Below are 14,656 nucleotides of genomic sequence, written 5' to 3'. Positions count from 1 at the left end.
TATCTGTAAAGTGGGGATAATAGCAACCTACCTCCTAGGTTATTGTGCAGATCAAAAGAGATATTTGTAAAGCACAGTGCCTGGTACATAATTGGTACTTAATAAGTGCTTATTCCTTTCCCTTGGCAGAAACAAAGGACACCTATTCTGAGCAAGACAGAAGTGAGGAAGATGAGTTATGGAGAAGATCAGAGTGCATTCAGGGAGACAGATTCTGTTAAAAGTTTAGAAAAGAAGATGTGTGTCATAGAGGTAGAAGGCCAGGTTGGTTTTCTTCTATTAAAACAGAAGGATAAGGAGGAATTGAGGCTTAAAAGAGAAAAAGGTTTGAAAATGTTATAGGAAATGAATAGGAGAACTAAGCAGCAATAAGGACTCAACTTAGGTGATGCACCCTAAGTTTACAGTAGATGAAATCACCATGATTTTGTGATTTGGCCCAGTGGCAGACTCAGCTGGCAGGAGAATGGGACTGATGACTTTCAGATGCTATTTAATGTCACTGAAGAGCAGACCAAAGGTTCAAAAATGAGCAGAGGTAAGTAAGATGAAGAAGACACTGGCATTTTGCTTCCTTAATAAAAGGGCATGCTAGTGGTCACAGCATATTTTAATTTAAACAGTCATTACCCTTTTCTGCTAGAAAAGGACCTTCAAGGCAGTTAACTGAAGCATTAACCAGCAAGCATTTAATTACCACCTACTATGTGCCAAGCACTAGGAAGACAAAGAAAGCTGAACAGCTCCTAGGTCGATGAAAGACCCATACAAATAACCATGGAGTTACCATGGAAAGGACTCCTACAGCTTTTGGCACTTGAGAAGGAAGAATGAGTTACATGTGAGGAGCAGCTAGAGGGAAAGTTTGACTCAACATAATATGTAGAGAGAGATGATATGTAATAAAGCTGGAAGTAGGAATGGGGCCTGGTTGTGAAGAAGCTATGAATACTGAACAGAAGAATTTCAATTTGGTCCCCAACTACTGATTTCCTGAGTGTGGGTGGGGTAATATGGTCAGACCTACACTTCCTAGGAAATCCCTAAGGCAAGTGTGAATTATGTAGTCAAGTGGGGAAGCCCATGAGGAGGCTACTGCATTAGTCTAAGACACAATGTGGGCATCAACTATAGGCAAGAGGCCTTGAGAACAAAGGACAAGGCTTGGGGAAATGTTTCAGAGATAGACGTGAGAGAAATAGAAAATGGTGGATATATAGGATGAGAGAAAAAATAAGGATGACCCTGAGGATGAGATCCAATTACTAGGAGAAGGGTGGTACCATTGACAAATAAGGGCTGTTCTGAAGAGGGATGGATTTACTTAGTTCTGTTTAAACATGTAAAGTTCCATTCATAACATGAATGAAAATGATGGCCTTCTTTTTAAATAGGAGGTAGATTACTAAGAAGCGGAATTGGGATACATTGGAAAATGTGGATAAAGCTATAAAAAATAGTAAAATTTTATTTTGTTTTTTAAAAATTATGTCCTTGACAATGCCAGCAACATTAGAGTACACACACACTACACTTTGCAAACAGGACTACTGAACAAGGCCTAGTTGGATAAAGCCTTCTACTGAACTCACTTTATTTGGGGCAGGCTTGTTCAATGCAGGGGTAATCAGACATACCTCAGGGTCAAAATCCAAAGAGCTGCTCCCCTTGAGCAGGGTGACTTTCTTCTCCATCTCTTGGTATTGGGCCAGGGCCCTCCTCTTCTCTCCCTGATTGTACAGCAGCACAGCATAATTCAAATTTACTAGAGGATTAGACCTGAGGTTGGCAAACACAAAACAAGTGCATTGTGACCTTGTAATGAAAGGCTATTTCAGATCACTTTGTGTTTCCCAAGAAAAATGTTGAATTCCATATTTTCCCAACAGAAAGATTAAAGAACCAGTCGGGGTCCTGAAGCCTCTTCATGCCCTTCCTGTGGGGCAGTGTTGGACACTAGTGCCCAACATCCCCAGTTCAGCCCTCCAAAGCAAGCTTCCCCTCCTCCACCACTAAGAATGCTGCCAGGACAAAAGGAAGAACGGCTTTCTCAGAATTCCGCTCCCAGCGCCTTTTAGCACTCAGCAGTCAGGGCTGAATTGACTTACACCTACACTGCCCCTGTGCTGCCAGGACCACCACTAGACAACTAAGGATGTCACTGAAAACATCCCTAGAATGCCTTTGCTGTGTTCAGGGCAGGGGATACAGTTCCTACTTCTGCCCCTTCCTGGCGTCAGGAAGTGCTTCACTTGTCCAAGGAGAACAGGGGTCAGAGGCAAGCTGAGCCCAGCAGAAGTTGGGCAGCACCACAGACCAGGCCCAGGGATTGGACTGTCTTCACCACAGACTAAATGGGGGCAGGATGTGGGACAAAGACCCCGCCCCCCACACTCACTGGTCAAGGGCAACTGCTTCTGCGTAGGCTCGGATGGCGTTCTCAGTATCTTCCAGGTTGGTCAAAGCAACTGTGGCACAGAAAAGAAAGCAGTGCCTGGGGTGAAACAAAGTCTGCTGACTCAGTGCAATGGCCTGGGCTCCCAGAGCCTCTTACTGTGCCTCCCCACAGCCCACTGCAGAGATCAGAGGCCTAGAACTCGGAGGCAGGGTAACGGAGAAAGGATTTGAATACAAACTTGCTCCACCACCAAGTCTTCTTATCCTCACTTTACAGACGTGTTAGCTAACATCCCGAGACTTAACAGCTAGTGAGTGCCAATACTGGGCTTACCATCCTAAACTTCAATCTTAGGACTTATATTCACAGAATCTCAGCCTTGGAAGAGACTCAAGGCCGCCAATCAATACTTTGTCAGAAATCCTGTCTATACCAATAAATATTCCCAATGATGGAGACCTCACCATGTATTAAGAGAGCCCTTCAACTGTTGAATGTCTTTAATGTTTATTGTTTGTCCTCATAATGCACTAAGTTCGGTTACCATGACACTTTTAGCCATTAGTTCTAGTCTGAACTCAGGTGGTGAGCAAAACAAACGTGGCTCAATCCCTCTTTCCCACAATGGTCCTTAGAACACTCTAAAGGGCAATCATGCCTTCTCTTAGAGAGCTGAGGTCCTTGAACCTGGGGCTTTGTGATTCCGAGGCCAAGACTCTTTGCCCTCCCTTTGCCTCTGGAACTTGATGTTGCTGCTGTCAATGGTGGTACAGAAGCGGATCTGAGCTAGGAATGATTAACCTCCTGACTTGAAGGGCCATTCACTGAGTGTGAAACGCCTTCTTCCAGACAAAGGACCTACCAGAGCACCTAGCACCTAAATGACCGCTCTTCCTCCTTCAGTTTTCTGACAAATGGCAGTGTGAATGGGGCAGCTCCAATGGGACAGAACAAGAACTGTTCCTTCCTACCAGTCAGGGCTCCCTTGACTCCACTGTAGTTTTGAGGGGGGCATCACATACTTGCCAAGAGCATGTAGAGCTCCCCCATCTTGGGCTGGAAGTTGATAGCGGCGCTGAGAAAGTGAAAGGCGGATGCATACTGCTGCATGGTCAGGTGGACAAGCCCCAAGTTGTACAGGATCTTCCAGTCAAATGGTGCCAAATAGTTGGCTCTTTTCAGACAGCTGATAGCCTGCAGGGAAGAAAAATGTAATGGGGCCCAGGCAAGGAGCTACTGAAGACCTGAAGCACCAGAGAAGAGAAAGAAAAGGGAGGCACTTACTGCAACATACTTCTTCTTGCCAAAGAAGCACATTCCAATGTTGTTCCATAATGGAGGACTTTCAGGCACAGAACAAGCCACGACTCTGTATTTGGTGAGTGCAACATCAAAGTCCCCATGGGTCTGCATCATGCTGCCTGCTGCTAAGATAGCCTAAAAGTCCACAGAAAACCTCTTTTACCACTTAGGTAGAAGATCATTCCTCCACCTTGGAGCCCAGAGGGAGGATGCTGCTCCTTTTAGGCTCCATCAGCATGAATGGCTACTACATAACTAATTTCCAAAAAACCCGAGGGACAAAACTATTACACTAATGACACTAAAATAAATGTTAAAGCTTACTCTTCCCTCTTCTGGGAGAGAAGCAGGGGTTTTCCTATCTCCCTTTCCTAAGAAAAATACAAACTTTTCTCAACTATAATCAATCAATTCATCTTCTTTCATGAGCAGGGCCCACCAAGTGCCTCCATGTTAGGTTAAGTCTTTAAGGGGAAGGACCCTGCATGTCCTTTTTATATATCTACAGAGCTCAGTGTCTGCCTGGAACCTTGTAGGCACTTAAGAAATGTTTGTTGGTTGATTGAAGAAACAAGCCATAATTAGCAAGCTATAGCTCAGTTTTCCCTCATATAATAAGCAGGCCAGTTCTACATTCTGTCAGACTACAAAGCCTGGGAGTCTATGCCTGTCCTCAGATTTGATCTCGCAGCCTTGTAGTGTCATCTGACTCTGGACATCCACTCAGTGTCACCCACCCATCCATTCTCTTACCTCATAACTTATTCATAGATCTCCATATCTTATTAAAAAGCTCCAGGACCCTGCCTGTGCAAAGTTTGCTCTGTTTGGCACGAGAGACTATTATATATGAAAGCAATGACATTCCTGTGGGACTACATCCTTTGATACCTTGTAGTTGGTAGGGTCAAAAGTCAGCGCATTTCCAAGATGTTCAAATGCCTTCTGGTAAATGCCAAGCTTGGGGAGGGTAAGGAAAATAAGAGAACAATATCAGAGTCGCAGAAAAAACTGACATTCACTAGACACATATATCTTGGGCCTGACAAGAGAATTTCCATGGTTGAAGCTCTGTCTGTCCCCAAGATGAAAACCAGTAGCTCCTGGCATTTTGTAGCTTTTCCCAATGATTTTATGTACAAAAGTGGGTATGGATTTGTGATTTCATTGGTACAGATTCCCAGGAGAAGAAGAGCTAAATAATTGTGATATGTCAATAGAATAGAATATTGTTATACTGTAAAACATAAAGAAAATTAGGAATTCAAAAGAATCTAAGAAGACTTGAGAAAAGAGACTCCCAAATTCACACAATGTCTTTGATGTAAATAAAATACTGATATTTTTGGTTCCAAAGATCAAAGTTCAAATAGAGATCCTTTCCACTAAGTGATCAGAGATGACAGCAGGGTAAAGGGGCCTCAACTTAACAGATGGGAGTGCGTCATTGTGTTCAGGGAATATACTTTGTGTTAGATTTGTTGAGAATTCTAAGCTGTGTCAAAATGAAGTGTATCAAGTTTAAAAAGAAAGAAAGAGACCATTATCACAAGGTGATGATCTTCCATGTGACTGCCTGGCCAGAAGCAGCCACTGTAGGAGACCATAGTGACAAGTCACTCCTTCTGCCCTCAGCTGCCTGCCACAGGCAAAGACCTTCAGGGTCCACAAGCCCACTCCCTACTCCCTTTGGAGGACAATTTTTAGGAGACCCCTTTCTTCTCACTTGAAGAAAAAAATAAGATGCAAAGGCCACTCACTATAGGGTCTGCAGCTATACTGCCCTGAGCCATCTGAACAGGACGCTGAGTGGCTGACCTAGAGCCCCTTCCTCCTCTGAAAGCCACCCTGAACCCTACCTGATGGAATAAGGGGGTAAGGGGGAAGTAAAAGGGAAGATTCTCCTGCTGTTCTAATTTTGGGCACAATACCTCCACGTTTCAGCACCTGTGCACTCCTCTTGGACTGAGGTCTTCAGGTGAAAGGGCCCCAACCCAGCCCCAGGAGTCATGACTTCCAGTATCATCATTGCTGTCTTCCACAAGAAACAAATGAACTTTTTCACCGGGGGAATTATTTGTCCTTCCAGTGTTATCCCAGACTGGCTAAGGAATACAACTGGGCCCCAAACAGAATCCCTATTCTCATGCTGATGCAGAAAATTAGGAGACATAGGAGAGAATCCTCATGAAAGGCCTTGAGTGAAAAATATCAAGTCCGTATCAAAAGGCTTCAAAGAAAAGAAAAACTTTGGACTGAACTAATAGGCCATTTTCAAAATCAGCTTATGAATGAGGAGAGCTGGAATTACCTGTAAATAGAGTAGTCCTAAGGTTGTGAGAAGTTCTGTATTTTCTGGTGAGAACCTGGAACACAGACCAGTGAGCTTGTTATACCAATTCTAATTAATTACCCCAAAATGTCATCATCCAAGCCCCCTATATACAGGTAAACCAACCCCAGAACTCTATCCTGGGCCCACTTTTCTCCCTACACTTTATCTCTGTGATGCTATTCACTTTTGGGGTTCAATTAGTCTATCAATGCAAAAAAATCCCATACATCTACAGCCAATGGTCATCTCCCCTCCTGAGTTCCAATTCCAGGCCCACATGACTTGCTAACCACTTCCACCTGCTATCAAACTCAATCTAAAAACAGGATTCCTTCTCTTTCCTCCTTAAACTACTCCTTTTCCTGACTTCCCTATTTCTGTCTAGGGCACACTCCCAAACTTTCCCTTTCACTTGCCCCTCACCACCAATCAGAGGACCCCTTTCCCATCCTCACTCTAGGTCTCTTGAAGGTACACACTTCTCCATGATCCTCATGCAGCCCTCATCATCCCCTTCCAATTCCTCCCCCTTATGATCTACCCTCCACACCACTGCCAGGCTCTGGCCTACTATCACTCCCATGTTTGCTTCCCTAGTATCTCTGGGACAAAACAAACTCCCCAATGGCTCCCACCTATCTTTCTGAACTGATTTCCCATGTTTCCCCTTACATGTCTTCGAAGGTGACAGGCCATCTCCAGCCTCAGGCTTGGCAGCAGTTTTCCCCTCACATGCCTGCATGGCTCTCCCTCCTTACCTCTACCCTTGAGAACCCCTAACTCCCTTCCCAGCTCACTCAGATGGATCCTTCTTCAGAGGCCCCTTCCTGACTGATGCCCCAGGGATTAGTGCCCAGTAACTGACTTCCTATTTATCTATCTGTGTACTTGCTGAACATACCCAGGAGAACACAAGCTCCTTGAAGAAAGACATGGCCTTTTTAACCTCAGTGACCAACACAGTTCCTGGATCATAGCAGGCTCTCAATAAATACTTACTGAATTAAAATACTGAATTTAAATGACTTGATGAGGTTGGTAACAATTCAAAAGAAGCTATAGTGTCCCTAGCTACTTATCCATAAGAACTCCACCAAGATCATGTAGAAAGAAATAATTTATGCTTCAAACAGAGCAAGTTGTTTGGTAAAACTGAAGGGTTTTTGGTGGCCATTCTGGATATGCTAGTCATCATTAAACATTATCATGCCTTTCTAAAAATGGAAAATGTGGCTGCTGATGGGCCAGAATTATAAATAACCAAGTAACCAAACATGTATTTGGAGCTTCACTGCCTTGGTAAGAATAAAGTGAGGTAAGAGATGAGCCTGGATAGAACAGGAAGGATAAATCTCAGAATGATTCAGAAGATAATTCCTACAAAATGTAACAGAGCAGAAAGACATTCTGCTTTCTGATAAAACCCATCCTACACTCAAATTTACTGGGATGGCTGTTCCCCTGAAAAGAAATACCCCAAAAAGTGATCTGTGCCAAAACCTGACAGAACCTGATACCCAAGAAGGAGATCAGAAATCACCAAAGTGAAGCCAGTTATCTCCACAATTAAGGTTTACCCAATTATCAACAATCAGGGCTTTGTCATCTTCTGTATAGGGTTAGATAACATTGGGTTATATAAAGGTTTATATCCTCAAAAGAGTCTATGGCTAATATAGGATCCATTCTGTGTTAAGACTGGAGGAAGGGTGGGGTGGGGAGGCAGCTGGGTAGCTCAGGGGTTTGAGAACCAGACCTAGAAATGGAAGGTCCTAGGTTCAAATCTGGTCTCAGACACTTCCTAGCTGTGTGACCCTGGGCAAGTCACTTGACCCCCATTGCCTAGCCCTTACCACTCTTCTGCCTTGGAGCCAATACACAGTATTGACTCCAAGACTAAAGGTAAGGGTTTAATTTAAAAAAATAAAAAATAAATAAAAGAATGGAGGAAGATCTCAAGACAGAAGGAATATCACAGCAAGTACTAGTCCCCATGTTTAAGGATTACCACTTAGGACTTGGGTATACCCCCTCCTGTTTTTTTTTTTTTTTAACTCTTACCTTTCATCTTAGAACCATGTATTAGTTTCAAGAAAAAAGAACAGTAAGGGCTAGGCAATGGGAATTAAGTGACTTGTCCAGCGTCACACAGCTAGAAAGTATCTCAGGCCAGTTTTGAACCCAGGACCTCCTGTTTCTAGGCCTGGCTCTCAGTCCACTGCACCATTGTGTAAAAGAAACCAGAATCCCCCAGGGTCTTCTCTGGAGGTCTTTGGCTGGGCGTCTTTCTGCGATTTGGCATTGGTGGCTCGAGTGGATGAAACTCTAGTGGGCTGTTAAGATTAGGGTGGTAGGCTAGTAAATATTTTTCTATTTCCTTCCCTCCTTATTTCTTTCTTGGACTATATTTATATTAAAATTAAATTGTTAAAAGGTACTATCATCCTCGTGACTTAAGAGTTAATTATTTTATAAATGGCAACCACAATGCTTTTTAAAACTAACATTATATTTCCAAACCAATTTCTAAATATTATATTTAGCACATAACATTTGGCATAATATTAATTTTCAACATTATGCCATTTAGCTGTCCCCTTTATCATTCCCTCTTACAACTCTGGCCATTTAAATATGGACAGCACTGAACTCCAAAGTTCCCACCTTTGCATCATGCACCTAACATTTAATTTCACATAAGCTCATTTCAGACAAGGAAGGCTCACACTGGTTGCTCAGTTGCTGAGATGCTTGACTGGCTGAACCTCAAGGCAATCCCCCAGGGGAGAAAGGGTCTTGGGCATTTGCCATTTTTCAAGAAAGATGTTCTTTCTCCAGCCCACTATCATCCAAGAGAGCTTGAATATCTCCTTTTTCAGTGTTAGTGATGAAGCAGAAATGAAGAAATTCAGGGGCTTAATGGGACAGATGGTTAAGGACAATTACTACAGGGACTGTCCCAATCACGCCAAACCAATATGAACAATGAAAATGAAAGCAATTCACTATGCTTCCATTCAGATTTGCAGTGTTGAAATCTGTTCTATCACATTTTCTTCTACCACTCTAGAGAAAATGGACATACTTACTCCACAGCCTTCTTATAGATTTCAATAGCCTTGTCCAGGTCCCCTTCCAGCAAATGAATTTTTCCCAACATTATGTAGGTCAGATCATGTTTGTTGAGCTGCAGAGCATTGTGCAATTGGTCTTTTGCCTATATGGTAAAAAAGAACCAAGTCGGTGCCACATAGGAAAAGGCAAATGGACAACTCTGTGTCACTCAGCTGAGGGCTATATTTCTATTATTAATGGTGATGATGCTTAAGCTGGCATTTCCCCAGCACCACATCTGGGGAGCCAGAACACATGCTCTTTTCTCCTTTGGGCAGTTAAGGGAGTGTCCTTCCCCTTGCCCCCTCTCACTCTAAGATGACCAGTCTGGCAGGAACATGGTGGCTCGGCTCTATGCAGCACTGCCTGAACCATTGCCCAAGTCCACATGGAGCTCCAGCAGACTTCCTTCACCCTACATGTACCCTGGCCTCGGGGCTCCAGAGCTTGTAACAGATTTGCTTCTCTGGGGAGGGTGCCTGACTTACTCAGCATGTTTCAGAAAGAGGACGCTCAACTGAACAAGTCTCCCAGATACAAAATGGGAGATGTGGCACACCTCAACAAGCACACAAAATTTAAGAGAGGCATCCTTGCTACAGTCTTCACATAAACAGATCAGAGTCTGGCATGCTTTCCTTGGACCAGCCAGACCTCGCTCAGTTTGACATCCTAGTGGGCTCAAAGTAACACTCTCCTGAGGACTCTGAGAACTGCATGATTTCCTCACCAAGAGAGTCCAGTGGGAAAAGAATGAGAGTTGATTGCTCTTTAAAGAAAGAATCATGATCTCCACACATGCCCTGAACCTCTCACATGTTCATCTGCCTTTGGAAATTAAGTTGGAAGGCTGAAAAGCCTAGAGAATCTCTCACATATCAGATCCCTTAGAGCTGAAAATCAATCTCTACCACCTAATGTTTAAACTACACAAGGGGAGCTGTGAAATGGTTACAGCACTTGGAAATGTCCACTTAAAGGTTAACAGGATCCACTTTCAACATATGAGTTTTGTCAGAATGTTTGCGAACCTCACAATTAGAGGAGAAGGGAGAGAAAAGCAGAGAAAAGCAAAATAGGAAGAGCCACATTTCAGATTACTACCTGCCTTCCATAATCTTTCAAACTTGCCTTTTCTTTTTAAAAAATACCTAAAACCACAAGATAATTACAAAACCAAGAGGCAATAAAAGATCTTAAACTTTTTATAAGTCCTAGAAATCAGATGATCTATTTCTCCAAGCCACATAAACCAAATCATCAGTAAATTTGGCTGCAGTATGGTGAATTGGTGAAATCCTTTATCCAAAGACAAACCTAATTGTGCAAATTACCTTGTTGAAATGCTTCAGATACATGTAACAAACTCCTAAGTTATGGCAGATTTCCTGTGCAAAAGAAAGAACAACAGTGTCAGGTGGCAAACAGACGGAACAAAATAGTATCCTGTGGAAAGAGTCTTTGCTCAGACAAGCCTCAATTTGAAAACACAAACTGTAGCTACATTTCAGTCAAAGACTTTAAATGTGTTCTTTTATATTTAGCAGACAGATTGATGTGGTAAATCAAGGTACTTGGTGAGAAATAAATAGTACAGATTCTCTAAGTTAGAAAAGCAAATTGAATAAGTGGTTTTCTTTCTAAGAAAGCAGAGGCAGAGAGAGCTTCTAGCGAGACCTGAGCAAAAAGATAGTCCTGACAGGAGGAAGAACTTGCAGTATTATCTCAAGAAGAAAAGCAGGACCCAAGAGAATCTGAGAACAACTGAACCCCTGGCTTGGAGACGATGACAAGTGACTGTGTTTGGATTCATAAACTTGACCCACTGATCATCAAAAAAATCATAGAAGAGGCAGACATCTTTGAAGGAAGCTTTAAAAGTACATCCAGCATTCATAAGAAAATACATATATACAAAAAAACCTCAAAATAAAATAAAATGAGGAAGTAAATATCTATATTGTAAAAGGTTTCATTAAAGAATTTCTTTAAACAGTAACTTTCTTAATTAATTGAAAATGATTGCTTGAATGAATGCTCCAAATTGCTACTAATAATCAAATACAAATAAAAACTTTAAGGTTTTATTTTACAGCTAGCAAACTGCCAGAAATTATTTTTAAAAATTGAGTCAATGATGTATAAAAATGGACACATTAACACACTGTTGGTGGAACTTCAAATTGGTACAATCATTTGGGAAATTATTTTGGGATTACACAGAAGGAGTCTAAAATACACATACTTTTTCACAGGGAGAGAAAAATAGGAAAAATACATAGTAGCATATTTTTACCAATTAAAATATATATTTTATAACTATATTGTTTTATTGCATTAACAGTTTCTCCCACTATCACTCCATCTCACCCTCACAAAGAGTCATCACATATAAAAATATTTTTTAAAAACAGAAAAAGGAAAAGAAGAAGAAAAATCAGCATAATTGATCAATATATAGAAAAAGTCAGAAAATGAGAGAAAACTCTGGTGGGCCTCCCACCTCTATAAAGTCATGAAGTGAAAACATCTTCTCATCTCTTCTCTTTTAAGACATATTTTCCATAATTTTACAAGATTCACTTTTCATTTTTTTGTGTATGTGGTTCTAACCTTTATGGTTGTGGTCATTGTATATTTTGTTTTCTTGGCTCTGCTTACTTCATATGGTGCACCCTTTCGTAGATATCATGCCAAACTTTTCTGTTTTCATCACATTTGCCTTTTATTACAGCCCATGGATATTCCATTACATTCGTGTATCCAGTTTGTTTAGCTATTCCCCAAACTATAGGCATCTTCTCGTTTCCAATTCTTTGCTATCACAAAAAATGCTGCTATAAATAGTTTTGTATATATGGGCACTTTCTTTTTATCAATAGCCTCCTTGGGGTGTAAGTCTACTAATGGAATCTATGGGTAAAAGGATATGGGCATTTTAGTTTCTTTGTATAATTCCAAATTGCTCTCCTAAATGGTTGTACTTGTTTAGAGCTCCACCAATAATGCACAAGTGTGCCAATCTTTCTCAATTCCACTGAAATTATCCATCCTGTCTCTATTCATCTTTGCCAATTTGCAGGGTGTAAGTAATAATCTCAGGACTTTGTTGATTTGCATCTCTTATTCTTAGTGATTTGAAGCATTCTTTCAAGTGGTTTTTAAATATTTTGCAGTTCTTTTACAATCTTTTGTTCATATCTTTGACCACCTATCAAGAAATAGCTTTTGGATTTATATTCAAGTATATGATAACTGTTCATATATCTTGGATACCAAAAGCTTATCACAGAAATTTGATACAAGCACAAACCTAAAGGGCCACTCATGGCTTTGGATGGGAAAAGAGAAGCTCCCCAAGTGCGGGAAATTTTTCAGTTTGTTTTTGTATCTTGAATAACATGGTGCCTGGCACATAGAAGATAATTAATAAGCATTTATTAAATGCCTACTGTATTCCAGATACTGTGCTAGTCATTGAGGATACAAAGACAAAAAGAAATAACAGATGTACCCTCAAAAAGCTTACATCCCACCAGGAGAGACCTGCCTATGTATGGGTATGTATAGGGGTATGTGCATGTGTACATATATTTGTGTGTGAGTGCATGGATATGTTATTGTATGTTTGTATGTGCATACATGTGCAGTGATTACATTGCGTATCTACATCAGCACTGTTGTGTATGTGTTTGTCAGCATGTGTGTGTTGTGTGAATGCATCTGTGCATATATATACACAAATATGTTCTTATGTATACAAAATATATTTGAAACAAACATGGTAATTAATATATCATTCAAGATTTGGTATATCTGTCAATGGTAGCTTATTGTGTACCAAATAAGACCAAGATGAGTATGAACAGACTACTCCAATAACGCAGATTACAGTGGGATACAGTGACTTGATCAAGTGTGTGATTCCTCACTGAGGAGAACTGAAAGTTCCCTACTTACCCAGTCTTTCTGGTTAAGTTTAGCTGCTTCATTATACACTTCAATAGCAGCTTTATGTTTCCCCAAAAGAAATCTGTGGAAGAAATGGAATTGGCAAAATTATGAAAATCCTTCCTCCGACCTGACCAGCCTCACCTCTCGGGCCCATTCCTCACATCTATGGTCTTAGGAAGCGTCTGCAAAGTGAGCTGTTCTGCCCGCATGCCCGGCGAGGTGAAGAGTGAAAGGCCCACATCACAGTCTGAGCTACCATTTCTATGGGGCCTCAGTTCTTTCCTCCTTGCCTAGTTGTTAAGGAATAGAATGCTGGCAAGCCAGGAAGACTTGTCAGAGGGTGAATCTCTGATTTCCAAAGCATAAGAATAGATGGCATATAGGTAGGAATTCCCAGTTAATGAGCCTACATGGTCTGGAGCACCATTTGTAGCCCAGGAGAACAATACTTTTTTTTTTAAAGGAACAAACAGAGATGTATGTTGGAACATGAGAGTTCTGTGAAGCCAGTTAAAAAGTCAGTGATCTGCACCCCTATGTTCCATCCCCACCATTGCTAACAGTCCTGGGAAAGGAACCTCATGTGTGTAAAGGACTTTCTAAGTATAAAAATGCTATAGAGCCGTGATGGAGTGCTAGGCCCCACCCCCCACTCTACCCCCAGACTGAGTGCCATGCCCCCCACCACACACACTTTCTCCCCGCCCTGGTCCCCCTTACCCCAGAAAAGAGAGAGAAGAAGCACTCCCACTGGCTACTGGGCAGAGGGTGAGGAGAGTGAGGAATGTCCTCAGGTGCATGGAGAGGGGGAGGGGAACATTCTCCCACACCCCACCCCACTCCATCCCACCCAGTCCCTCTGGCTTTCTCATAAGGAACTCTGGTGAGGGATGGCAGGTGAAGGCTCTGCGTGCCATTTTGGACACATGTGCTATAGGTTTGTTATCACTACTTTATGACATTGTGTAATGTAAATCTACTTTTATACTTACATTCTTTTCCTTTGGAGATAAAATGTTTCTACTTCCAACAGGCTTATATCACTGACACTCAATTTACATAATTTAATATAAATATCTACCAATAAATTAACTAAACCACTTTCCTACCATGATGCTAAGATACATTGACATTATCCATTAATCAAACTGCCCACCCTTCCCAGACTCAAACCTATCTGATTTCTTAGAGATTAAAAAGATAGGAAGAAAGGAAACAAGGGTAAACTACGATAAAGGACTTACACAAAATTCCAGGTGCAGAAAATAAGAGATTCCTTCCCATTCCCCAGATAATAGCCAGGAACCTATCCAAGGCTCCCCAGCTGCCAATATGATGGAGAGTCTCATGGCATTGAGCATGATGATCAAATCAGTCCCTACCAATCTAACATAAAAAGTAAACATTTCTTTACAAATGAAACATTCAGTTCATTACCTGCCATATTTTATCCACTGTTAAAAGGAAATTTGACAATTTATGGATCCTACATTCTCTTAAGTACCTATTGTTAAGGCTGCCATCAATAAATACCATGCCCTATGTAGTGGAGA

The 14,656-nt window shown here is 41.5% G+C and overlaps 1 protein-coding gene across 7 annotated transcripts in view; it reads right to left on the bottom strand.

The window, feature by feature from the left end:
* BBS4 (Bardet-Biedl syndrome 4) overlaps positions 1-14,656 on the bottom strand; it is an 82,003-nt gene that overhangs the window by 12,117 nt on the left and 55,230 nt on the right. For all 7 annotated transcript variants that reach the window (XM_007478117.2, XM_056798287.1, XM_056798294.1 and 4 more), the window contains 9 exons: positions 13,110-13,182; positions 10,484-10,537; positions 9,125-9,252; positions 6,012-6,066; positions 4,592-4,660; positions 3,683-3,835; positions 3,421-3,592; positions 2,399-2,468; positions 1,638-1,779 (listed from right to left, as the gene is read on the bottom strand). In XM_007478117.2, coding sequence (XP_007478179.1) covers positions 1,638-1,779; positions 2,399-2,468; positions 3,421-3,592; positions 3,683-3,835; positions 4,592-4,660; positions 6,012-6,066; positions 9,125-9,252; positions 10,484-10,537; positions 13,110-13,182 — 916 coding nt within the window. The remainder of the gene's footprint in view (positions 1-1,637; positions 1,780-2,398; positions 2,469-3,420; positions 3,593-3,682; positions 3,836-4,591; positions 4,661-6,011; positions 6,067-9,124; positions 9,253-10,483; positions 10,538-13,109; positions 13,183-14,656) is intronic.

Source organism: Monodelphis domestica, chromosome 1 (assembly GCF_027887165.1).
Source record: "Monodelphis domestica isolate mMonDom1 chromosome 1, mMonDom1.pri, whole genome shotgun sequence".
NCBI classification, from domain to species: Eukaryota; Metazoa; Chordata; class Mammalia; order Didelphimorphia; family Didelphidae; genus Monodelphis; species Monodelphis domestica.
Note: the sequence above shows the minus strand (reverse complement) of the source record. Positions and strands in the feature narration are given on the sequence as shown.